Source organism: Chlamydotis macqueenii, chromosome 23, assembly GCF_036417535.1.
Source record: "Chlamydotis macqueenii isolate bChlMac1 chromosome 23, bChlMac1.mat, whole genome shotgun sequence".
Taxonomy (NCBI): domain Eukaryota; kingdom Metazoa; phylum Chordata; class Aves; order Otidiformes; family Otididae; genus Chlamydotis; species Chlamydotis macqueenii.
Genome location: NC_141578.1, coordinates 6,670,797 through 6,694,556, shown reverse-complemented (window position 1 = coordinate 6,694,556; position 23,760 = coordinate 6,670,797). Strand labels below are relative to the sequence as shown.

The 23,760-nt window shown below is 41.6% G+C and overlaps 1 protein-coding gene across 1 annotated transcript; it reads left to right on the top strand.

Moving 5' to 3' along the window:
* Nucleotides 1-40: 40 nt before the first annotated feature.
* ST7L (suppression of tumorigenicity 7 like) lies at nucleotides 41-23,411 on the top strand. Its single transcript, XM_086765931.1, has 16 exons — nucleotides 41-431; nucleotides 1,482-1,564; nucleotides 3,136-3,295; nucleotides 3,834-3,888; nucleotides 4,574-4,689; nucleotides 6,298-6,376; nucleotides 7,185-7,339; nucleotides 7,910-8,007; nucleotides 8,644-8,758; nucleotides 10,562-10,634; nucleotides 11,243-11,345; nucleotides 14,461-14,611; nucleotides 14,768-14,860; nucleotides 17,572-17,711; nucleotides 22,561-22,630; nucleotides 22,877-23,411. The coding sequence occupies exons 1-15, from the start codon at nucleotides 233-235 to the stop codon at nucleotides 22,612-22,614; spliced, it is 1,674 nt and encodes a 557-aa protein (XP_086622057.1). The 5' UTR covers nucleotides 41-232; the 3' UTR covers nucleotides 22,615-22,630; nucleotides 22,877-23,411.
* The last annotated feature ends 349 nt before the right edge of the window (nucleotides 23,412-23,760 follow it).

Here is a 23,760-nt window from a genome sequence, read left to right as displayed (position 1 = left end):
CATCGCAGGAGCGGGCGGGCTCGCCCGGGACGGGGAGAGCCGCAGCGGCCGGGGAAGGCGCGGGGGCCCTCGGGCCTCCCGGTCCGCGGCGTGGGGGCTCGCTGAGGCCTCGCCCCGCCGGGTGTGGGAGCGCTGATGGGCTCGCGGAGCCAGTCCCCCGCGCCAGCGGAGCCCACCGGGCCCCGCCCCGCCGGGCGGCCCGCCCCTCTCCCGGCGTCCCTCGGCGGCGGCCATGGCGGACAGCGACGGGAGCGGCCAGGGGCCGCCGTGCCCCGGGGCGGCCGCGGCGCTGCGGCGCTGGGAGCAGCTGCGACGGCGGGCGGCGGCGGCGGCGCCGTGGGCCCGCGGGGTCCTGGCCGTGGCCGCCGGGCTCGGCCTCTTCTACGCGGTGCTGCGGGTGCCGCTGCGGCTCCGGGACAGCCTGGCGGCCGGTGAGACGCGGCGGGCCGCGCCGGGGGCTGAGGGCTCGCCGGGGGAAGGCTGCCGCGGCTCGCTCTGGAGACGGCCGGGCCTGGCTCCTGTGGAGGGCTGTGGTCGGCCGGCCGTCCCCTGCGGGCCGGTGCCGCGTCCCGGGCCTCCCGCAGCGACACACCGAGCGCACCCGCCCAGCCCCGGGGCTCCCGCTGGGCCGCCACCTCCGGGCCTGGGGCCCCCCCGGTGTCCGGGGCCGCCTCCGCGGCTGCAGCCCAGGCCCCGGCAGCCCCGTGGCGCCGGGGCAGCTGTAACGTCCGAGGCGGCTCTAGGGGCGCCGCCCGAGTGCTCCCCGCTGCAGCCCGGCCGGTGCCCGGGGGATGGCAGCCCTGCCCCGCCTGCGGCCCCCGCCCGCGCCCCTCACTCCTGTCCCTGCAGACAGCGCTCTCCGCCCCGGGGTCTGTCGTCAGGCCGAGGCCTGAGTCGGCGGTCGGCCTGCGGCGGGTGAGCTGGCTTCACCCCCGGGCACCGGCTGTGGGCCGGCTGCCCTTTGCCACCAGCGTGTCCCTCCCAGCCCGGGCGGGTGACAATGCTGATGTGCCCTTGGGTCAAAACCACGGTCAGAGTAGCGTCAGAAAACTGCAGTCCCTGTCTTGTGCTGTAAATACCAGGAGGAAGAGGTCTGTGGAAAATGTGTGTTCTTAACACTTGCATCAAAAGGGCATGCTTCGTTTTAGGTGAAAATGAAATAATACATTAAATAATACGTTAAATTGGCTTGTTGGTGTGCACTAGCCGTGATATGGTTGAAAGCATAGGCTGCTTTGTCTGAGAACTTACACTGAACTTTTTACATTTAGTGTGTAACCTAATTCACTGTCGCAGATGGTTACAAACAGAAAATAATATACGGAAAGGATTCTCTAGCAAAGCAGTGTTATCTGTAACGTTACTGGGGTTATTTTGTACTCTATATTTGCATAATATTTCATTTAGCATTGTTTAATAAAAAGCTATTTTATGTTTTTCAGTTCTGCTTGTGAAGTCTTTGTTCTTGTTTCTCTTAACAGTGACTGTGTTCTTAAGCACTTTGACTCCGAAATTCTACTTTGCCCTTACAGTGACTTCGTCTTTTATATCTGGACTGATATTTGTAAGTAGTCCACTTTTTAAAATAACTTAGCACCTCTGGAATGCTTTCGTTTGGGTAAATCGGCATGGTTTTGATCAGACTCTAGAGGGTGCCTTTGTACTGGGAAGGAACTTGTTCAGTATCCTCTCTGATGTATCGCGCAAACTCCTTTGCTGTGTGTGCTGTACTTTGGGGTGAGTCTAAGGAAAGTAACTTGTACCTGGTTTAGAAATGCAGGCTTGTTTTAAGGAAGTGCCTGTCCATATGTATGTGTATATACATAGATACATTAAAAATGTGCAGTGTACGTGCAAACTCTGTAGACCTCTCTGTGTAAAGAAAGCCCTGAGATTTTTATCTCTTTTAAGCTATGTAGTTAAGAGTTTAGCTTCCCACAGTAATTTTGGGGGGGGGCTTTTATGCGTGTGTCATCATGTAGCTATTTTAACAACTTTGGTGTGAAAACGAGCCGATAATTCAGCTCATCCTCAGACAACAGGGTGCACAGAGGTGGCTGACTGCACGAAATGAATGGGGCACACTAGCAGGGTGAGTTCTGCTGGCACAGCTGTTTCTGCAGTGCTGATCGTCTGACCCTGATGCAGACTGTGGTACCACATACACATCTTTTGGGTTAATCTTTATGTTCAGTATTAAAAGCTAAAGAAAATGTCTCTTCTCATCAAGTAAACCTATTCACCAGGATGTGCAAAATTTGTTTCTTAGGTGGTTTATTTTTGTAGCCACCATTAAAAAAAAAAATAAAGTCATGTAGCAGAAGCAGCTTGTTTGCTGTAAGTAATGTTGCTTGGGTTTTGATTGAAGAATTTTGGGAAGGTCATATAAGGAGATGGATTCTGCTTGAGATAGGTCTTTTACATAGGTTTGCTCTTAAGAGAAAAAAAGTGGGCATTGGTCAGCCACTATTTGTAGTAATGCTTCTTAACAAAGAGTACACTTTGTCTAAACATTCCTTCTTTCTGCGTGCTAATAAAAGTACTCAGATAAGTTGGTCCAGGGCTGACAGTACGGTGTAGTCCTTGAGATCTGTGGTAGCAGGTAATTTTACTCTCTTCAAAGAGAGAGAGAGAGAGAAATACCTCTGACACAAAATTTCAGGTGAGTGAACTTGATTGCTGTTAATTTAGCCTTCTCCCTTTGGACTTTTCAGACTGGCAGGACATGTCACTTTAATTGTCCATTTTATGCTTTATTCTTTTAGGTTATTTTTGTGAAATGGAAAAACTACACTCATTGTGCAGCTCTTGCCTCTGTGCACAGTTTCCCTGTAGAGGCCCTTTCTGAGAGGGTTTAGAAGTTATCCTCATGATTTGGGGAGGGAGGAACATATGTTTGACTAGAATTGTAATGTTTGGGTTTTTTTTTGTCTTTTTCATGTTTATTTGGGTAATCCTGTGTGACAAGACAGGCCAAACCAGATAATTAATGTTAATTTCTGTGTGGATAAGTTCCACCTATAGTCATTTGCAAGGGGGTGTCCTGGCTGTGAACAACTGGCTCTTCATAGCTGATGTTTATGTTGGAAGGGTGTTGCCTAAGGCAGTTTCTGGTGCTTTTTTCTCCCGTGACAGGTGTTTGAGTGGTGGCATTTCCGAAAATACGGCACATCTTTCATTGAGCAGGTTTCTGTGAGTCACTTGAGGCCCCTCATTGGTGGTGTAGAAAACAGCCCTCCACCACCAGCAGCATTCTCAGCTGGAGAGAATGAGACGAGCAGGCAGAACATGCCAGGTGATTGTTAATGTTTCTCAGCAGTTTTCCCTAAGCTTCAAGGCGGCTGGTTCTCATAAACAGACTTTTTGTATGGCTTTGACTCGACGTTGGTGCTTGTAACTGGAGAAGGGCCTACATCTTACAATGTGCTTTTCTAATAATGGTAAAGTAAGTAATAGTGTATCTTTGATCGAAAGCAATCACTGTTAAGAATATATTTTAGAAAATGTATTACATATTTAGCTAAAACCGTTTCAGTAACATGAGATATTTGCTATTTTAAATATGTGCAAGATGAACATTGCATCATTAGAAATGACAGTGTTTAATCTTTCCGCCATGTGCTTTTGTACTCCAGCAATGTTGGGAAGCAGAAATATTTATGGGACTGCAGCAGGTTAGGTAGAAGGTGATGATTGTATGATTGTGCTCAGGTTGTATTACAGTAACATTAAAGCAGCTTTTGAAAGTAAAATTGCATTTGCATTACTGCATTTTAAAGTCAAGGTAGTATTTCTTGTGCTCTTAATTCAAAAAGTACCTTTTTTTTTTTCAGAGTGCAAAGTGTGGCGAAATCCTCTCAATCTTTTCAGAGGAGCAGAATATAGCAGGTATTAATTATCTTACTTACCATTGCATGTTTTTAAAATTAATTACGTACACGTGGAGCATACACATTACTTCTTCACAGAGCTTGCTCTAGCAATATGGAGAAACAGCTGAGACTTGCAAGATTATAGGGGTTATTGATGCCAATCCTGTGTTTAAAAGACGCGTATTCAAACTTTGGCAGTTTCAATGTTAAGAATGCAAATATTACTGTAACATCATCAGTTTTTTTGAGCGTAAAGTAGGAAAACCACATTCCCAGAATTACTTTCGTCAAAACTGCTATGAAAGTAATGGTCTTGCAGCTGTTACTACTTTATTCAAAGGTTGAGACAGTGATTCTGGATCTAAATTATCTATTATTAAACTGATACGACTGTGTTGTCAGTCTTCTTGTGTTATTTCATATGAAAAACTACTTTCTAGGAAGCCAGTTCCCAAGTTGTTTAGAAGTTTAGGATCAAAAAGACTTTTTTTTTTTTTTTTTACCCCTCTGCAGGAAGCCTTCTGGCAACCTGTACAGATTATGGAACAGTAGTACTTGAAAACTTCTAGTTAGTAGCTCCAGTCTCTTATTAATACTTGGTTTCTGCAGTAGCTTCAGTTGTTCAACAGATAGATATCCCCCTTCGTATGAGCATTACTACTTATTAGGAGTGCCTCTTACTGAAATTTCTCCCATTAAAGGTACATGTGGGTGACTGGGAAGGAGCCTCTTACATACTACGACATGAATTTGTCTGCTCAAGATCATCAAAACTTTTTCACGTGTGACACAGATGCCCTTCGGCCTTCGGACACAGGTACCAGTGTCCTGTGCGTAAGGTGTATAGCTGCTGAGAGTGTAAAGTGGCTGGTTTTAATATACTTTGAGGTAGCACAAGTTACTTCAAATATTTTGTGAAATGATGGTCTTTGTTACTGCTTAGGAGGTTTAATAGATGTATTTAGTGAAAAGACGGGGTTTTTGCCTTGTGCTTTCGCTACTGACTTTAAGACTGTCAGGATCCTGACCTGTTTTTAGATCTCACAGTTTTCAAATAATTAACAGCACAATGTTGAATTCTGGATTGTATTCTCAACAGCCAAAGACGGGTCTCATTTAAACCTTAGTAGTGAATAGTGCAGCCTCCAGAGTTTTTTCACTGTGTTCCTTAGCGCAGAAATGTTCTCTACCTGGTTATTGTCAGACTGGGTGCGAACTATTGTCGGTTTGTCAAGTTCCGGAAGCGTTACTTGTCAGCTGGTCCTGACGTGCTTGATATGAACGATGTGTTTTTGTTTCACAAAAGGAGTGTATTGTCTCGCTCACTAAGCCAAGACTAATATTATGTTTCCAAAAGAAAACTCAAACATTTTTCCACGTTACTCTTGCTGGACAGCAGGAGGTTTTGTTCCAAAAGAAACATGTATAGATTCTTCAGTTTTCTTGTTGTATTTGAGATAGGCCAGATATGTAACTCCACGAACGTACGGTTTTGGAGTTCTTTCAGAACTGTTATTTAGTGTGAGAGCTGTTAGTTCTGCATAGAAAGTGGTAGCTCCAAGTACATTGTTTTTCTTTTGCTAAAAGTTGCTTTCAGTTTGGGATTTCCATTTTTCCTAATGGAAGCATAGTGGGAGGGGTTTGGAGCCATTGCGTTGAACTTTTGTTTACTCCTTGTCTGACTGTAATTTTGAATTCGAGTTGTAATTGAAATAATCTCTTCAAATAGATAGATTTCACCCTTTTAAATTGTTTCCTAGAACACTTTCTAATAAGATGATAAATTATTATAGTGTGTCTTGAATTGGCTTTGCCTTATTATGCCTCTCAAATGTACTTTGTAAATTTAAAAATAAATTGTTAAGCCCTTTATGATCTGATAGCTGTCTAAATACTTAAGTATGAAACTATACCTGTGCTGCAAGACACGCCTTACTCTATCACTGTTTTCTTTGAAGGTCTGTTTGAAAGCCTAAATTAAAATTCTCTGCAGGTCTGTGCAAGAGCCTGTGTTTAACAGTTGCTCCTGCTGAGCTTTCAACGAGTCTTTGGAAATGCTTCCAAAAATCTGTAGCAATTTAGAAATTGTACATCTGCCTGGTTATGTAAGCTGTCTTTGCTCCTCAGTGTAGGAGTTCTTAAAATGGTCAGTGAGTGATCTTCCTGGTGGTGTTGCCTTCTGAAATTAAATTTGGGGTGTAATGAGAGTTGCAAGATTCTGCTGCTTGTGGTAGAAACTCACGCTGGAATTAAAACACGTGCTTAATCTTCCGTGTAACGATCGTATAGCAAACAGGAATTTGCAAAATGGAAGTGAATGTTAATGTAGAGCTGAGGCATAAGCAGCCAGCATTGCCTCCGTTGGCTGCCGGGTGTTTTGCCGATGTCTCTGTCCGTCACCAACCTTTCGATGTTTTTACAACAGTTATGCAGAAAGCATGGCGAGAGAGAAACCCTCAAGCCCGGATTAAAGCAGCATATCAAGCTTTGGAGTTGAACAATGAGTAAGTTTAGAGTATAAGTTCAGTTGCTGTATTTCTGGTGTGAAAGATGAGGAGGAGTGGTATTGAGCACACTGTGAGTTTCTTGTTCTGATAATTCAGATTTAGCACAGTTCTGAATAGCTTCGGGGGGATTTCTGTGACTGTGAGAATTGCACGTGGCTGTCAGTTACGCTGAAGTATTGAACTGTTCTCTAAAAAATGGCTTTTCTCTCTCTTTTTTGGGAAATATTTTTTTAAAATATCTTTGTGTCAGTAGCAATAACAAATGAGGAATTTTATTCAGATGTGGAACAGTCTAAAATGAATATGAGATCACATGTATTTCAGAGATGGCATTATGGTTATACTGTGTTTGGAGTTCATAGGTGCCACTCCTGTAAGGGATTTAAAAATACTCTTATAACACAAACGAAAGAATTTCACTCACTTCTGTGATCTGTTTTGCTATGTAGTCTGGGTGATTTTGTGTATAATGTCTACCTCCTGGTTTTAAAAAAGCAAAGCAAACCAAACACAACAAAACCTCTCCAGACAATTACCAGGGCTTTTTAAATATTTGTAGGAAAATTATTTGACTTACTGTTACAATTCTTTCTTTTGTTCTTTCCCAAATTTGTGTTTTTTTCTGTAAAATGGAAAGGGTTTTTGTTTTCCTGAAACTTACCACTTGAACATAAGTCAATATTTTGATACTTCAATATTGTCAATGCTTGGTGAAAACTGCCCATTTCTAATGCTTTTAACACTTAATAAAAACATACTACACTTCGTCCCTCAGAATAATTAGTGGGTTTTTTCCTTATTACAGTTGTGCCACTGCATATGTCCTCTTGGCTGAGGAAGAAGCAACAACTATTGTAGATGCTGAGAAGTATTTCAAGCAGGCTCTGAAAGCAGGAGAAATGATTTACAGAAAGTCTCAGAACTGCCATTCCCAAAGTCCCCAGCACGAAGCACAGCTGAGTAAGCACTGTTGAATCATGTGAACTCTTGTTCTAGTGTGAGCAGATATGTAAAACTGAAGTTATAATTAGCGATTCTAGTTTCATTCCCAATCCAGTGAGGCAGTTCCTGCTATTTTATCTGTGCTCATGCATGACGTGCTATGTGATCTTTTGTAGTACCCCGATGAAACTTAGGAAGGGGCAGTTACGCTGTGTATTCGCCATGGGTTGTCTTGTTGAGACTCAATACGTTGTTGTTTTGGGAAGTTGGATAGGTAGAGCAGACTAATGAAGCAATCAGTGTGTGTCAGTAGCAGCTTCTTTTATTCCACCCAACATTTTGGAAAAAAAGATTTTTTTTTTTTTTTTAAATTTTATTATTTTTTTTCCCCCCTGTCATTTAATCTAGTTAAAAGTTGCTGATGTTGGTCTAGATGGGCCTTGGTTGGGACAGCAGTAGTAATTATTTTATGCTTTTACATATAGTTAGGAATAAGACTGTAGGGCTTTTTTTTTTGTGAGAGAGGGAAAGGGATGTATGAATTGAAACTTACAGACTGATTTTTTTTTTTTTTGTCGTCTTAATCAGGAAGAGACACCAATGTATTGGTGTATGTGAAAAGGAGATTAGCTATGTGTGCAAGAAAACTTGGAAGAATACGAGAAGCAGTAAAAATGATGAGAGATGTAAGTAAAAGAAATCAAACAACTCCTGTTGTTTTCAGTCACATTGTCCAAATTGATGGTTTAAAATTCCTTCCTAGGCATCATAATGAATCTAACTTAATTATTTTCCAATGAGGTTTGCACATCATGGTTTATTATTTTTCTTGAGAACAGGTTTTTTTCGTCCCTACATCTAGGTTTTAAATTTTCATATTATATAATGTCATATGTTCACAGTTCTGTTGTCCAGTTTGCTTCATACTTGACTCAACAACTAACTTGTCAAAGTATTCAACTTTGTACTTCACCGTAATTTTTCTTCCACTTGCCCAAGCTGCATCATAATGAGTTATTTTTACGTAGGAACACATTACTAACCAAAAGAACTCACTGTGAGACGTGCAAATTTGGGCTGAAAGTGTGTTGTATGAACCTCTATATACTTATTTCCCAGTAGGTGAGTATAGGAACAAAGTGATGCCTTAGAGGTAGAAAGGATGCAACTCTTTCCATGCTGCTTACATGTCAGTTTCCAAGACTGTGAAAGAACAGAATGTTGAAGAAGCTTGCATTATTGTACCGATGTCTGTTAAGTGTTTCAGGGATTCAAGTGCAATTCTGGATGTGCTTAATTTATTTCTCTTTACTGATTTGCAGTTGATGAAAGAGTTTCCACTTCTCAGTATGCTGAATATTCATGAAAACCTCCTGGAGGCACTGCTGGAGTTACAGGCTTATGCAGATGTCCAGGCAGTTTTAGCGAAGTATGATGGTAAGTGATGCCTACTGGGAAGTATTGGTGTTTTTGGCTAAGAGTATAGGTGAGGTGGGTGAGGTGTGCCTATCCAAAAGCAGGTGTCTGCTCATGATCTCAGCTAGTTGACTACATTCCCTTCATCGGCATCGAATAGGCGCTTCCGGAGTGCGAGTCAGGTTTTTTTTAGTTTGAATGATGAGGTCAAATTTAGGCAAGCTAAATTGCATACAAATTACTTTTTATGTTTTGAAATTGCTTATAATCTGTAAAGACATCTTGGAGCTCACTTTGCTTCAATTCAAGGATTATATTAATTTTTTAATCTCTTCTACTTCCCTGGTTATGTATGAATTCATCAGCCTTTTCCAGTCAGCACAGAGCCCCCCGAGTGACCGATGTAAATAGGCTGGAAAAGGTAGCCTTCCATCTGTCATCTTCTAGACTTGGCCTCGTGACTCTGTCATGCTGAGGTTGCTTGCCAGGTATTAGCAACATGCAGTCATGCTGCTTGCCAGAGATTAGTGGTGTGCAAGCTTTGGTCCGTTAAATGGCAGCAGTTAGCTTTCACTTTCCATCTCAATTAATACGTTTCAGGTGTTGTGCAAGCCTAGATAAAGGTTAATAAAATATATACTCACTTTCTTATTGTCCTCAGTTTTGCAGACTAGATAATGCCCACATCGTTAGTGTGCAAAGTGCTGCTGTCAAAGGTGTCCCTTAAATCCCCTTCAGAATGGAGGGACGTAGAAGCAGTATTTTGGGGCACTCGTTCCCTGCCCTTCAGAAGTTGGTGTGTTCTCCTTTGTGTGTCTGTTCTTTATTGCTTCAGGGAATCAAAGTATGACATTCCTGCCCAAATCCTGTGCCCCTAGTGCGTGGCCACCCTAGCAGCCTGCTCCTCTTACTTGACTGTCCGTGTTGTTCTGTGTGGGTTCTTGTTAATTTAACAAAACGATTTGCTCTTTTCCTGGTGCTTTGTGTTAACATCAGGAATTACACCTCTTTCTTAAGAAAGTGTTGCTGATTTTTTTTCTAAGCATCTGGAAAAATGAGTATGAGCTTCAAACTCTCTGTAGCGCCCCTGTGTTTTGGTTGACACGACAGCCAGACTTCTAATAAGTGATGGACAAGCCCAGGATGGGATTTACAAAAAAAGCAAGAGCCATCTGACTATACACAACATGGTACTTGGGAATTAGACCCCAGACTTTGTCTGCTTTTAAAGTAAACTTGTACTGTGGAGTGCTAACCTTCTAATCTGTAATTGTCAGCTCAGACTTGGCCTCGGATGTTCTACAAAACCTACAACTAATAGAATTTTTCCCCATGGAAAAATGGAAAAGAACGGAAAGTGCATTTTCATTAAAATTTATCTGCCTGTCTAATTTTTTTTTGTCAGCTTCTTGTCAGTCTCTTTCAGCATTATGTAAAACTGTGTTAATGTATAGTGGCAAAGTTCAGTAAAAATTAGAAGTTTATTTTAAACCTTGGTGAGTTAATACAGGAAAAGTACACTATTCTTAAGTGTGTGTGTATACATGCGTTTCTCTTTCAATTCAGTTTCAGTGTCTTGGTATGTTTAGAAGAAAAAATTGTTCTTTACCACCTAACTACAATTCAGAGTTTTTAATCTGAGACTGACTGGTGACCAGAAGGAAGACGGTGCAAAGAAATTCCAAGTTTCTAATCATAGCCGAAATGTTCCAGATACTACATTCATTGTCTGCCCAAGTAAAAATCTTTAGGCTCAAAGGCTGTAGATTTAAAATGTTTGTCTTGCCTTAGAATCTTAAGCATAATTATTTTATTTTATCATAGATATCAGTCTTCCAAAATCGGCAGCAATATGTTACACAGCAGCCCTGTTAAAAGCCAGAGCTGTTTCAGAAAGGTAAGCAAGGACGTTTGTGCGAGCTGTGGTTTGTTGCTGATCTTGGGTTATGCTGTAAAACATGGATTAAAAAGGCCTGAATCTGGTATGTAGCTGTTACGTTTCTAAGAGCAAGTTAAATATATTTATATATATGCATACATGCATCCATAAAGTTAATACAGGTGATGATGGTTTTGAAGAACCCATGTACAAGTGTGTGCTTTTGTGTAAACTTTTGTTTTGGTGTCTTGTTATGTTTTGTGTCTTGCTCTTTGTTTTGTGGGTGGGGTACAGGACATTTGTGGTAGTTGATGCTGGCCTCTCGCTTTCATTCTACTTTGTTTGCACAGCTGATTCTAGCTGTACCTCTGAGTAGGTATGTTGTAGCAATCTTACCAACGACTGGGCCCTCAGTTGCCTTACGTGATTGACATGCAGTGTCAAAAAGTTAAACAGAACTTTGTCATATGGGCATGGATGACAGTCAGGATATCTACATTAACATGAACATTTGTCTCCTGGAAAGGTTTGTTTATTATTCTTGATAAATCAGTCAATTTTTCATGAACAAATAAACACCTGGTTAGCATTTATTACTTTTGTTCAACGTGAGTTTTTCCCTTCAGGTTCTCCCCAGAAACTGCCTCCAAAAGAGGGCTCAGTACAGCAGAAATTAATGCTGTGGAAGCAATTCACAGAGCTGTGGAATTTAACCCTCATGTTCCAAAGGTAAGAGTATTTTATTTCCTATTGGACCACTTTTTATTGTCTGCTGAAAAAAGGCATGTTATCTTACCATCTTGTTATTGGAGCCTTTCTAGTCCCACGTTTTCTTGAAACTGGGTATAACTCCAGCCATTGAATGGTTAAACACACTAGTATTTATATCGTAAATGTTTGGTGGCCAGAGTTAGTTGTGTGCAGTAGGTGATGATCAAACGGTTTTTTGCCAAAAAATTAAACTCAAAATTTTCTTACTCGTTGGAAAATCCACTAATGTATTAACGAAGGCCCTTTATTGGGTAAGGGTAAGCATTAATAAATACAAATTCAGATATTTAAAATTCCTGGAGACAAACCAAGTTATCCAACACAATAACCACTCGTAGTGGTTCTGAAATCAGAACGCTTTTTTTGCCTTACTTAAAAGCATGGCTCTGGAACTCTGGTGATTGAAAGATCTACAGTCACTTATTTTCTTCATCCATGTGTAAACAAGATTAAGAGGCACTACTGCTACAGTAATTTAATATCTGGCATTACTTGAAGTGGCAAAGATATAGATTGCATTGAGCACTGGGTAAAAATAAAATCTTCCGTTGCTTTTTACTGTACTGGTATTGGTGATGCATTCAGTTTGAAGCCTTGAATGCAGCAGGTTGGCTTAGTCCTAGGCCTAATCCTCCGCAAATGATCATGGAGTCCCAGTGACTGTTGCTGTGGAGGCTCGAATTCTCCAGCCGCGCTGTTCTGTCTGCCTGTCCAATCTAATAGAATGTGCACCGAGAAAGCTAATTGCTCGGAGAAATTGCTGCTTGTTTGCATGACTGATCAAGAGCGTAGCAAGTTCATTTCAGACAGTCTCAGACAGATTTTTCTTTAGCCTCTGCCTTTAGGGGAAGAAGATTATAACGCATTATTATCTAAAAGTTCTTTTGTTTTGTACATATCCTGCAGTTGTTTCAGGAGCCTCTTCTACCTTTTCTAAAGAAGGTAGGGATCATTTCAAACAGGCTGTTTGCAAAATATGTTCCGTAGTTCTACAGACAATCACAGAAATGATTCCAGGTTACAGTAATTTGATCTTCTACTTGTATACCCAGGCTGTTGTCTTCATAATTTTTTAATTGCTGCTTTGAAACAGCAATTTATTAGATGGCAGGGCAGAGTTTGGTGTGCTGGCTGTCTAGAGCTCTGAAATGCTCATAGTCAAAGCAAAGAGGTGAACAGGGGTACAAACAAGTGAAGTAACTTGCCGAATGTCTTGCAGTGGGGTAGTGGGGAAGAAAATCTGGTTTTTGAATTTGCAGTCTGTTCTGTCCCGTGGACTAAAAATAAATGAGTATGTATAGTACAAATCCCTTTGTTCTTGCATCTGATGAAACTGGTTGTCTTTGCACATAGCATCATTTTGCATAAGGAAAATAAAATAATGTTTGTTTCTCTTTGTTCTGAGCTATGCTTTTACAAGGATGAGTTTTGTTTGGAAAGTTAGGAAGGCATTTTACAGTGCTAGAAAAATGGTACCCTTGGTCCGTTTCACATTAGGGAGCTGTAACTACATTTTGCTAATGTGTAACACAGTTGTTTCCAATCATTTTCTGAATATCTTATAATTTTTTAATGTGTGTAAAGACTTCCTTAAATCTGCAAGACCCAAGGTGTTTTTAGTAGTGACGCCTTGCCTGTTTTGTGGTTAAACACAGACATGAAAACCTGCCAGAGTGTGGAATTTTTCTGTTTACGCGGTAACAGGGGCGCAGAGACCGCCGAAGCCTGCCGTTCGGCATTGGCGTGTTGTGGCAATACTTGCAGCGGGCTTCATCGCCGCTGTTGCGTTTCCGTCCCCTTGCTCTGCGCGCAGTTAGCACGGAGGAAGAGTGGGCACTGCGGAGAGCCTGAGGAGTCAGGTCAAGGGTCAGATATTGGAGACCATTTTCCCACAGCAGCCCTGTGTGAGTGATCCTTTACTGTGTTAAAAAAAAAAAAAAAAAAAAAAATTGAAGAGGATTAGAGGGGATTAGCAAGAATATTACCCTCCGGAGTGCAGGCCCAAGGCACTAAGAGAAGAACCTAGCCAGGCAGTAAATGTGCTTTATTTGGCTGGGGCACAACCCTTCCTACATTCCTTCAAGAATCTGAATGGGAAAAGTTAAGTCCTCAAACTGGATTAGTAAATAATCTCATAGTTTGTGGCATCTGCTGAAATAAATCAGTGAGTTAGCTGCATTCTTACGCTTTGGGAGACAGTCAAAGGAATTGCCAGCTACGTTGATCAAAGATAGGCATTAACTTTGGCTGTTATTGAATGAGACACAATATGCTAGGAGAGAACAACTCACAGGTGAACGCTGGAGCTGAGACTGTCACTTCAGTCTTGTAGAAATTGCTCATCTGTTTTTAAAAGCTAAGTTCAAATGAATACCTGTCTTTTTTAATGTACCAGGAGAAAACAAAATTGCATGTCCCATGTTTCAAGGGAAATGGAAAATGATTAATCCTTGTGTTCTTTGACCCTTCTCTGCGTCAGATATTCTGCTGATGTAGGGAGAAGGCTGAAATTGAGAAACTGAAATCAGAGATACTTTGTGGTAGTCCAGCAAAACCACATTAAACCAACATTTTCCTGGGCTTGGTTTATTATTGTTCCTTTGGTTAGCATACTGACACTTTCTGGTTTGCTACTCCTACTTGAGAGCTAACAAGTACTTAGCCTCCTACACTGAAACTTCCAGTGAGTAAATGACCAAAACCACCGTTGTTGGAGGTTTTTTTATTAGCCTGAACTTGTAGCTCATTGGTATTGTACCTGCAACACTATGTATATGCCACAAGAATGTATTTTTATTTTGCCTTACTGAAGATACTTTTTTTTTTCCTGATATTTTTTTTGTGTGAAAACTCCACTTCGAGTCTTACACACGGATGTGTGTTTTGCTGCTGTTCGCTTCCCGTGTGAGCACAGGCTGTATGCCTGTGTCAGGATTGGGCTGTTTCTTCAACAGGTCGAAGTTGACTCCTGTGTGATATGCTCACTTGTGCCTCAGATGATAATTTATGTTTCACAATTAAAGATTTTGCAGTATTCCATGTAACCAAGCGTGCTTTCCGTTTTTACTTGCAGTATTTACTAGAAATGAAAAGCTTAGTGCTACCTCCAGAGCATATTCTGAAGCGAGGTGACAGTGAGGCAGTAGCATATGCTTTTTTTCACCTCCAGCACTGGAAGAGGATAGAAGGGGCTCTAAACCTGCTACACTGTACATGGGAAGGCAGTAAGTATCTCTCCTTGTTTTATTTTTGTCTGTACAGTAGACTAATCTCTCTTTGTTCGCCTCAGACACAATTGGTTCTCTTTGTGAGAAGCTGTCGCTTGATTTCGATACAGATCTAATGTCACTTGCCTTTTTTTTTTTTTTTTTTTTTTTTAGCATTTAGGATGATCCCATACCCGTTAGAGAAGGGTCATCTTTTCTATCCCTATCCGAGTTGCACAGAAACAGCAGACAGAGAACTGTTGCCAAGTAAGTGGTTTCTAAGCAGTAATGATAATAAAACATAAGCTAAGGACACGTCCAGTTTGTGGTATTCTGTATTTACCTTACTGTGATTTTTTTTTTTAATTTTTTTTTCGTCTGAGCTTCCAATGAAAGGGATTCAACTATTTGACTATTTGTTGATGTCCCTCCCAAACGATCCTGAAGCACTTGGGGTGTGTGTGTGGTAAATGTTAGCTTGATTCTGTAATAAGTCCTTTGAAGATGAAGTCTGTGTGTGGTAAATTCAGACTAAGTTTGGCCAACTTTGAGAACAACAAAATGGACTGATTCTACTGTTGGTAGAGGAGCTGTTTCCTTTTGGCCAGGAATAACTGCATGATTCCAGTCCTGCATTCAGGTATCTAGCAGAGCCTGTCTGTGATCTTAGAGAATCCTTGGTTCATCTGTAGCTTCACAGAATGTGTACTGCTTTCTGTCATTAATTCGTTGGTACATGTTTGTCTGCTGGACAGTATGCTTCTTTTTTTATCCATGTAGGTTTTTTTATAGATTTACACTGACACTTGACACTGAAAAGTAAGTCTTCTCCAGCTGCCTGTTACTCCAAGATTACATTATACAATTATGAGCCTACATGTTTTTTCTTTAGTTAAGGCAAACTAAATCATTAGGGCCAACGCTCATCCTATTTAGGAAAATAGGAAAATTAATTTAGATTAGAATTGAACTGTTAATTGTACATGTTAATAGAATTCCTTTGGGGGTGAACTTCTACATCATGAAGAAACGCAAGTCCCATGGGAGTGGAAAGGGCTACTGCAAAAGCACTGGCAGACCCGCTGAGACCACAGCTGTGGAAAGGAAAACTACACTTATATGTTTCTATTTAAAAGCCTGAAGTTATATTTAAAATGTGTAATTTACATTTGCCCCCAGACTGCTTTAAATTACTCATTTCTCACTTATGCAGGATATTGCACAAGGAATTCCTTGGTTAGCGACTAACCCTAAATTGTAGGCTTCCCAGCATAATTAAACACCAACACATGCAGATATTTCAACACGATCACTCACGCATTCCTGTTATATTTTAAATATAAAATGACCCATAAATAAAATAATCTTAACACTTTTATTGTAGTACTTCCTCAAGAAATCTTGACACTTAATTTTTAAAAATTTATCTATTTAAAATAATGTTGACCAAATTAATGATTCCGAAATCCTGTATTGGTCTGACTAGTAATAGTTCTCATGGCTGGGAACGCGTAGAATTGTCTGTAGTTGTCCTTATCTATTTCGGCTTTGATTTTAATTTCCCAATGTAGGGAAAAACTAGTGCAAAAAGAATCCTTTTTTTTTTTTTTTCCTTACACTTTCCTAACTTATGTTTGGACCTTTTCTAAATTATATTGCTTCATATTGCTAAAAACCAAGTGAGTCTCTGTGTAGTGTGAGAGCATAACGGTGTTCCGTAGCAGACCAGTGGTTTCTCTGGCTGCTTAGTAAAGGGCAGTGTGTTACTGTCACGCTGTACGGGCTGGCTGTGTGTGAAGAAGGTGAGCTGATAATCTCTGGGGTAACATTTAACATCTCTGATTAGACATTAGGTGTGGAACTCCAAATGTTGTACTTAGTTGTGCTCTAAAATCATATGCTTAAAAGCAAATCAAAACCCAGGCACTTTGTCATTAATGAATTGCACAGCACAAGCCACTTTTGCTGGGCTTGTTCCCACAATGGAAGTTTTAATGTGCCAGCATTCAGAAGCAGTAACTGCAGTAATTCAGACTTCAGTTTAAAAATGAATACAGTTGTATTTTCTTGTTTTACCAAAAGGCTTGCTTACATTTTGAGACGTTTGCTAGGTTTTAAAAACGGCTTGTCAAGAAGTGTGCAGCCCTTTCATAATTACTTATGTCTACAGAAACAATTTTTTTCTTCATTTAAAAACCCTTTAAAATTATTGGATAAATTCAGACCTGCAGGTACTCAGAGCCAGTAAGTAATTGCAAATTCACCAAACAGATCCACAGCTTGTAACCAGTAGTAGTGTCTTGAGTGCTGAAAGCTCCATATGCCAGCCCTCAGCCTGTCTAATCACCTTCTTTTGATTTTGTTACCAGAGATTGGAAATCGCAAGGAGCTGCTATGTACAGAATTTATAACCTAGTCCTGGTACTGTTTTCCTTGAGGTCTGCTCTGTCAGCTGCCCTGACAAAATTTACTGTAGCCTACCAACCAGAAATCTTTGAAAAGTACTAAGGAGCTATCTTGCATGTGTATATAATGTGATGGTTGTTCTGTACTTGCTGAACTTCTTATAGGACAGGGAGATGTGCTGTTCTCTTCAGGCAACAGGATTAATGCTTCAGAGGGTTGAAAACACCTGAATTGTTTGAATTGATCTAGGTACTTTTGACAGCTTGTGAGTTTTACAGTTCTTCTGTCTGCCCTGTTAAAAGAGGGGTTACTAAAAACTGAGCCTCATTAAACACTTCAAAAATAAAGCCCATTGGGAAGAGGAATATGCAATGACTATTAATAATGAAGACAAGCATTTAATGTAGGGGAAAAGTTTCTGAGATGTTTAAGTGCTAAACGTGCTGCACAACAGTCTTGAATCCATGCTTACTCCTTCTGAAAGTCCAGAACTGAGTTACAAGGCAGGGTGAATATTTTGGAAAACTGTCCTCCGTTATCAGATGTCAATATTCTTCATTTTTAACTTTCAGCGTTTCACGAAGTCTCCGTTTACCCGCAGAAGGAACTTCCCTTTTTCATCCATTTCACAGCAGGGCTGTGTTCCTTTTCGGCAATGCTTGCCCTCCTCACGCACCAGTTCCCTGAGCTGATGGTCATTTTTGCTAAAGCTGTAAGTATTGTCTCTGTCATGGCACTTGCTTAGGCAACTTGTGGGATCTTTGGGAGCTTTGAGGTCTGTGGTGAAGTAGGCTCTAGTCAGTCTCCTGCTTGTGGGGCATGAATTGTTTTATCTCCTCTTGTGAGAATCTGGTTAGTTACAAACGCTTGTTGAAATTTGGGCACAATGTCTATTTTGACAAGAAGGTGAACTGTTACTGTAACATACCATGGCTTTAATTTGCACTCTTATGGTGAGAGAGCAGCATTTCAACACCAGAAAAATTTTGCCGTGGAGCAATGCGCGTATGGATTTTATTCTCATAGAAGTGCAAGACTGCAGTGTGAGCGCCTCAAAGAATAAACTTGTCGACTGGAGATTTTGAGAAATGAGTAAAAGGCAGACTGGACTGCAGGAAAAACAGGTCCCTTGCTGAGCATTGCAGACTAGTAGCGTGGTGTGAGTGGAACGGATGAGAACAGAGGTTTAGTAACTGTTAACTTCCAGGCCAGGTTCAGAAGTTATTTAGCTGTCACCTTTTGGGAACTAGACCAATGGTTTTAGATCTCATCTAGTTCCAGTTGTAGATGGAGAACGTGTTCAGTGGCCACAGTTCTGTCATGGAGTACCTGTTCAAGGGTAGAAGTTGGACTTGACAATGACAGTCAGGCTTTTACCTAGACAGGTTTGCAATCTGTGCTGCTTTAAATATATCTAAATGTCTGCTGTTGAGCCATTTGTTCCCGTGGGTGCCTTCTGTGCCCATCTCCTTTCTTCCTCTCTGCTCTTCTCAGGGTTTCATTTCCCTGCTTATCTGTTAACATTGCTGCTGGCTGTAGCCTTGTCCTCTTTCTGCGGACTCTGAAAGCTGTGCTGTTGCACCTCGACAGAGGGAGAAACCGCATAGGGAGCTTTCTCTCCCTGCTGTAGAGCAGAGTGGCAAAGAGCGAGCTCTGAGCTCTCAATGAATCGTTTATTCTGGCTTTAGTAGTCAAAATAGAGGGTGAAAGGCGTGACACTTTCTTGCTGTTTTAATGCAGCAGGTAATGGGGACCCAGGAGATAAGCCTTTTTTTCTTAAGAATACTTCGTTCCTACAAGTGTTGGCTTTGCTAGCGATTCTAGTCTACGATGTCCAAGTCATGTAGGTCTGCGAGCGGGGCCTCTTTTCCACACAGTTCTGTTGATCTTTATGTTGGAAAATGTAGTTGGACATGCCAGTGACAAATCTCAGTGCTGCTCATAATTGGCTGGGTTCATAGTAACTAGGGTCTAACTATCTGCTTGATTAATTCTGCGAGGACTGCATTAGCAAAGTTGTATGATTTCCAAAGAGATACAAGGTCAAATGTTATGCTAACAAAGAATTGCTCGGTGAAGTTCTCTCTGCTGGGTTTCTTGAACCAAAAAAAGACTTTGTACAAGTTAGTTGGCTTCGCACAATGGCATTTTGAATGTCAAGTGACGTGTCCAAGTGTGGGGAAAAAACTCCCAGGGTTTGGTCATTTGGCAGTGTTTTTATGTCACTTTCTGTAGGAAAGGATAGCTAGCGTCTGTTCAGCTGAAAAGGTGAGAAGATGATCAGGAAGGATGCACATTGCCGCATCGTTCCACCAAACAAGTCACGGTGGTGGCAGGCACAGACCAAGGGGGTCTTGCAGCTCACTGTGCTAGCTTGACACTGGCGAAAGCGGAGACTGTATTGAGATGGACAGACAAGAAGTGACTTCTGTATTACTCTCTTGAGATTGGCAGCTGAGAGGGAAATACCATCTTCCGGTGTTCTGCTGTTTTAGACAGAATTAATGTTAACTCCCACTCATACTCTAATGACAAGTATTCTTTATTTCAGTTACTAGGTTATTGTCCTCTTGATCGGTTGGACTTGATGATCTTGCAGGTCGCTTCCAACTGTAAGAGTCTATGATTCTATGATCCCATTCCTGGTGTTTTCAGAAGCATTCAGAAAACTTGTAAGAAACAATGATACTCAGTATCAAACTAACACTTCCCGTTTTATTCACTGATTGCTTCAGTGTTTTCACTATAGATGATGCAGCGATGGCTGCTAACGCTTCATAAAGAATTATCTGGTGTATCCTGGAGGTACGTGGCAGTGGCATCTGGTTGAGTTTTCATACTGAAAATGGGCCTTCTCTTTAATGACGCCTGCCTCTCCACCCAAGGGTACCATAATAAAAGAATTACTTGCTGTATTAGTGTTATATCTGCAGGTAATTCCAGTGCTTTAAGCTTCCAAAATGAAATATTTTTTCCTGTATATATCATTATTTTAAGTATTTTTTCATGATGCTGTGTTTTAACTTCTTACATACAGTAATTTGAGGAAATAAACTTCTGGATGGTAGATACCTGGAGTGCTTTGGCCTTAGTGGTAAAGCCATACAAAATATATTTCCAACAATTACTGAATTGTTGAATTTCCAGCAAATCTAGAACACAGTTTTAGGAGTTACAATTGGAAAGTATTGTGTATTTTTCACTATAGATCTCGAACTGGCTTAAATATGACTCCTTAGATTATATTTCCTTTGCTTCTTAATCAAACTGTTGTTTCCAGCAGTTGAATCTACAGCGAACTGCGTGCCTCTAAAGGGTTTTAAGAAGTTGAATACCTTTCTATTGACTTGAAAAGTCAGAGTTTACATATTTTCATTTGTTAGTACTTGAGTTTGTTTCCTCCATAATAAATCATAGGGTAAACCTTGGCAAATTGCTAAAAATATTCCAAGTGGCCAAAAATCACAATGAAGCATTTGCTAGTTCCAATGTATACAAGCGTAGTGCACCATCAACAGAGACTCGAGCCCTGGCACCGGCCGCGAGTCGGCTCCCTCGGGAACGGGAGGCAGTCCTGCCTCCGCGCTGCTGGGCCCTGGGACCAGGCGCCAGAGGGATTTTCGGTGTCATGCGCAGGTGGAGGGGTTTACAGATGCTAGGGACCGATGCTGGCAGAAGTCCTCAGCATTTATGGATCAAGTTAGAGCCAACTGTGGCTTAGTAGTTCTCTTGCAACTCAGACTTTTAATACTCTTTGACCAAGGGAAGATGTACTGTGTGGGTCGGTGCCGGTGAGGACGGGGAAATAAGCTGTGGTAGAGCGTTGCGTGGGACCTGCGGTACCAGCGCGCGTGCTCTTGGTGGGTGAGAGCTCAGCCTCGCTGGTTGTTCCAGCTGAATTTCTGATCTCTTGGAGAATCACTCTGTTCTCAATCATCAGAGACAGCTCTGTTTCTTAAGTAGCTGCTGTTTAGAATTTTCTCAGTAAGTGACAGAAGGGAGGAGGTATGCAAAAGAGATGGCAGTAATCGGTACGGTTCACTGAGCAAGCTGAAAAGCACGCTGTTACATAAAACAATTTCTGTTGAAACTGCAGACAAAAGAGTGATTATTTTTCCATTCGGTGTGAATTTTTATTTTTTAATAATTACACAGGTGGAGCACTGGGTAGCTATGTATTATCTTGCAAAAGCGATGTTGCACAATTCCTTCTGTAGTATCTTATAAAGACACTGGGAAGTCTGCTTTCAGGAAAGCTAGAGATGCAGAGTGACAGCAGGGGCTGTAAACAGGCTTCTCAGAAGTTCCTGAAAACAACCAGCACGCTTACCTTCCAAACAAATCAGCCCCGTTCTTTAAACGTCTGAGCCTTTTGCTGCTGGAACAGACCACTGTTAGTTAATAATAAAGTATCAAAAAAATGTAGCGGCAGTGTTCCTGCTGAATCCTGCTGAAAACAACTTCCTTGTTCAGGGAATTGGACACAATCCTGAGATGGTACATGTTCCAAAGTGTTTTGATAGGGATTGCTTGATATTTTCACAACAAAGGAAAATAGTCATGGGACTTGGATTAATAGTGGGCTAATTTTTATGATTGCAAGATTAGGAGAAAACATTTATTATTCTGATTGTTCCCTAGTGCCCGTTAGAGGATTCCTTGCCATTTTGCCGATAGCAGCCATCTAGAGACAGAAAGTAGGGCTAAGCAGAGCCGTGTCTGGCAAGTCCTGCTTTCTGTGACACTCTGCTTTCTGAACAAATCCCCCTGCCACTTTCCCCAAAGCTCATTAAGTGAGACTGGAGAATTAACTTTTTAGCCAGCTGCTGAACTTTTCATATTTATAAACACTTGAGTCTTTTGCTTATCTAAGAGAAAATGTGTATAGTTTGGAGATGTGCACTTCCCTGCCAATGTGTAATGAGTGGCTCTACACTTCGTGGAGAGAGAGCCTGCAGTTTCCTGTCACAGCCGAGTGTCGATGCCAAGGGCAAAGGTTCCTTGCCTTGCTAATCTACATCTTAACTCATGCACTTAATGGGAAGGTGCCACACGCAGACAGGCAGGGAAGAAGCTAGCTGCAGTGAAAAGCTCCTGCGCTGCTGTGAATGTTATGTTTTAAAAGCCTTTTTAATGTAATATTTGAGGTTATGATAGAAGCCAGGAGGGCCAAAGTAAAACCCTCAAAGTAAATGAGCCCTGTCATTGCTGCCTCATGAAAAGAGGGTTTGTGTGAGGATAACACCAGTCCCGGCAGAGTACTTGGGGGATGGGTTGAGAAGGTGCAGGAGAGTTTGCACCATTTGTTTTAGCCTAATCTTTATTTCTGGAACTGTTTAGATGGCATCTAGAATATGGATCCTGTCTGGAAGCACGGGCTGGTCTTGGTAGATTGTCTGTTCAGTTTTCCCATGTTTGAGTCGATAACCTGTAAATAATCCGCGCCTGAACACCTGAGAAAATAGGCTGTCTTCCTCCCCAGTCTGTTCAGCTCTGAAGGCGCAGCTGGAAGAGTTGTAGCACGGAGAAACTCCGTCCTAACCCGTCCTTCCTCTGCCTAGGTGCTGCGGGTGCTGTGGCCTGTGAGCGCTCCCAGCGCGCTGGCCTCCGGCTGAGCCGACCACGCCAAGGGTGAGTGGACAAGGCTGGAGCTGTGGCTGCCGAGAGATTGTTGGTTTTTTTTTTTCTTTCTTTTGTGTGTCTTGGTTAATATTTATTGTTTACTACAAGCCTATTTCACGGCATCAGCGTTGAGGGGATCATAGCTCTGTTGCCTTGAGGGAGAGATACAGAGTGTTTTTTCATTTGTATCTTGAGCCTGCAAAAGGACATTGGTTTTGAAATTGAGCTAATTTGTTGTTGTTTTGTTTCTTCCAGTGCTTTGGGACTCTTCTTTCACCCTTCGGCTTCAATATGGAAAACATCAAAGTCCTCCTGCTGTTCAGTCCCTGGCATCAGCAGGCTCCAGTGTGACTGGAGTGTGCTTTCCACGATGGTTCAGTTCTGTTGTTCTCGCGAGCCTCACCCCGGCTGTTAGCTGACCCCTAGACGTGGGGCGCAAGGAAGAAAGCTGTGCTATTCAAACTGGTGTCTCTGACAGGCTTCCACGTTGGTAATGGTGCTTAACATATGAATTTCTTCTTTGACCTTAGTCTGTAATAATCTCAGAAAATAGTTTTTGTTGAGCAATTCTTTATTGCTCTCTTAATCACTCGTACAACTGGAAGCTAATATGTACTCCATAAGAAAAGAGAGGACTCAAACTGAGCAGATGTTTGGAGTATTGACGCTTCCTTCTCAGCTGCAAGTGCACCAGATAATTGGCTTAGATTTAATTTTATAAGCCTTTTTCAAAATGTTTGTTAACAGCAAAGTATGGTTCTGCTTTCTTTATTAAAAGGTTGCTTCTTAACACGTTGGATTTGTTGACTTCTTAAGCATCTGTTTCATATAGATTATAACGTGCAAACAAAGATTTGTTTCTTCTGTATCCTGTAAGCTTGCCTTATGCAAGGGAATTGTAGTATAAACTCCACTATTCCATATTTTTACTTCTTTAGATTTAATTGTGCATCTTTTCTTTCAAAATGCTTTGCCTTCGAAGAGCAGGATGGATTCTGAAACTGCCAAAAGTGGTTGTGGTATCTGCACGGGAGTCTTTTTGGGACACCTGAACTTCCAAGTGTTAGTCCAAAGTACTGTCGTTGTTGATAGCAAGACTTGAAGAGAACTGAGATGTGGAGCACTCTTCAAAGGAATTG

Bases quoted from the DNA above. Each gene is read 5' to 3' on its own strand.
- ST7L (XM_086765931.1), top strand. From the start codon at position 233: ATGGCGGACAGCGACGGGAGCGGCCAGGGGCCGCCGTGCCCCGGGGCG. The intron at 8,008-8,643 runs GTAAGTAAAAGA...ACTGATTTGCAG, and splicing joins CAGTAAAAATGATGAGAGAT to TTGATGAAAGAGTTTCCACT. The intron at 14,861-17,571 runs GTAAGTGGTTTC...TTTAACTTTCAG, and splicing joins AGACAGAGAACTGTTGCCAA to CGTTTCACGAAGTCTCCGTT.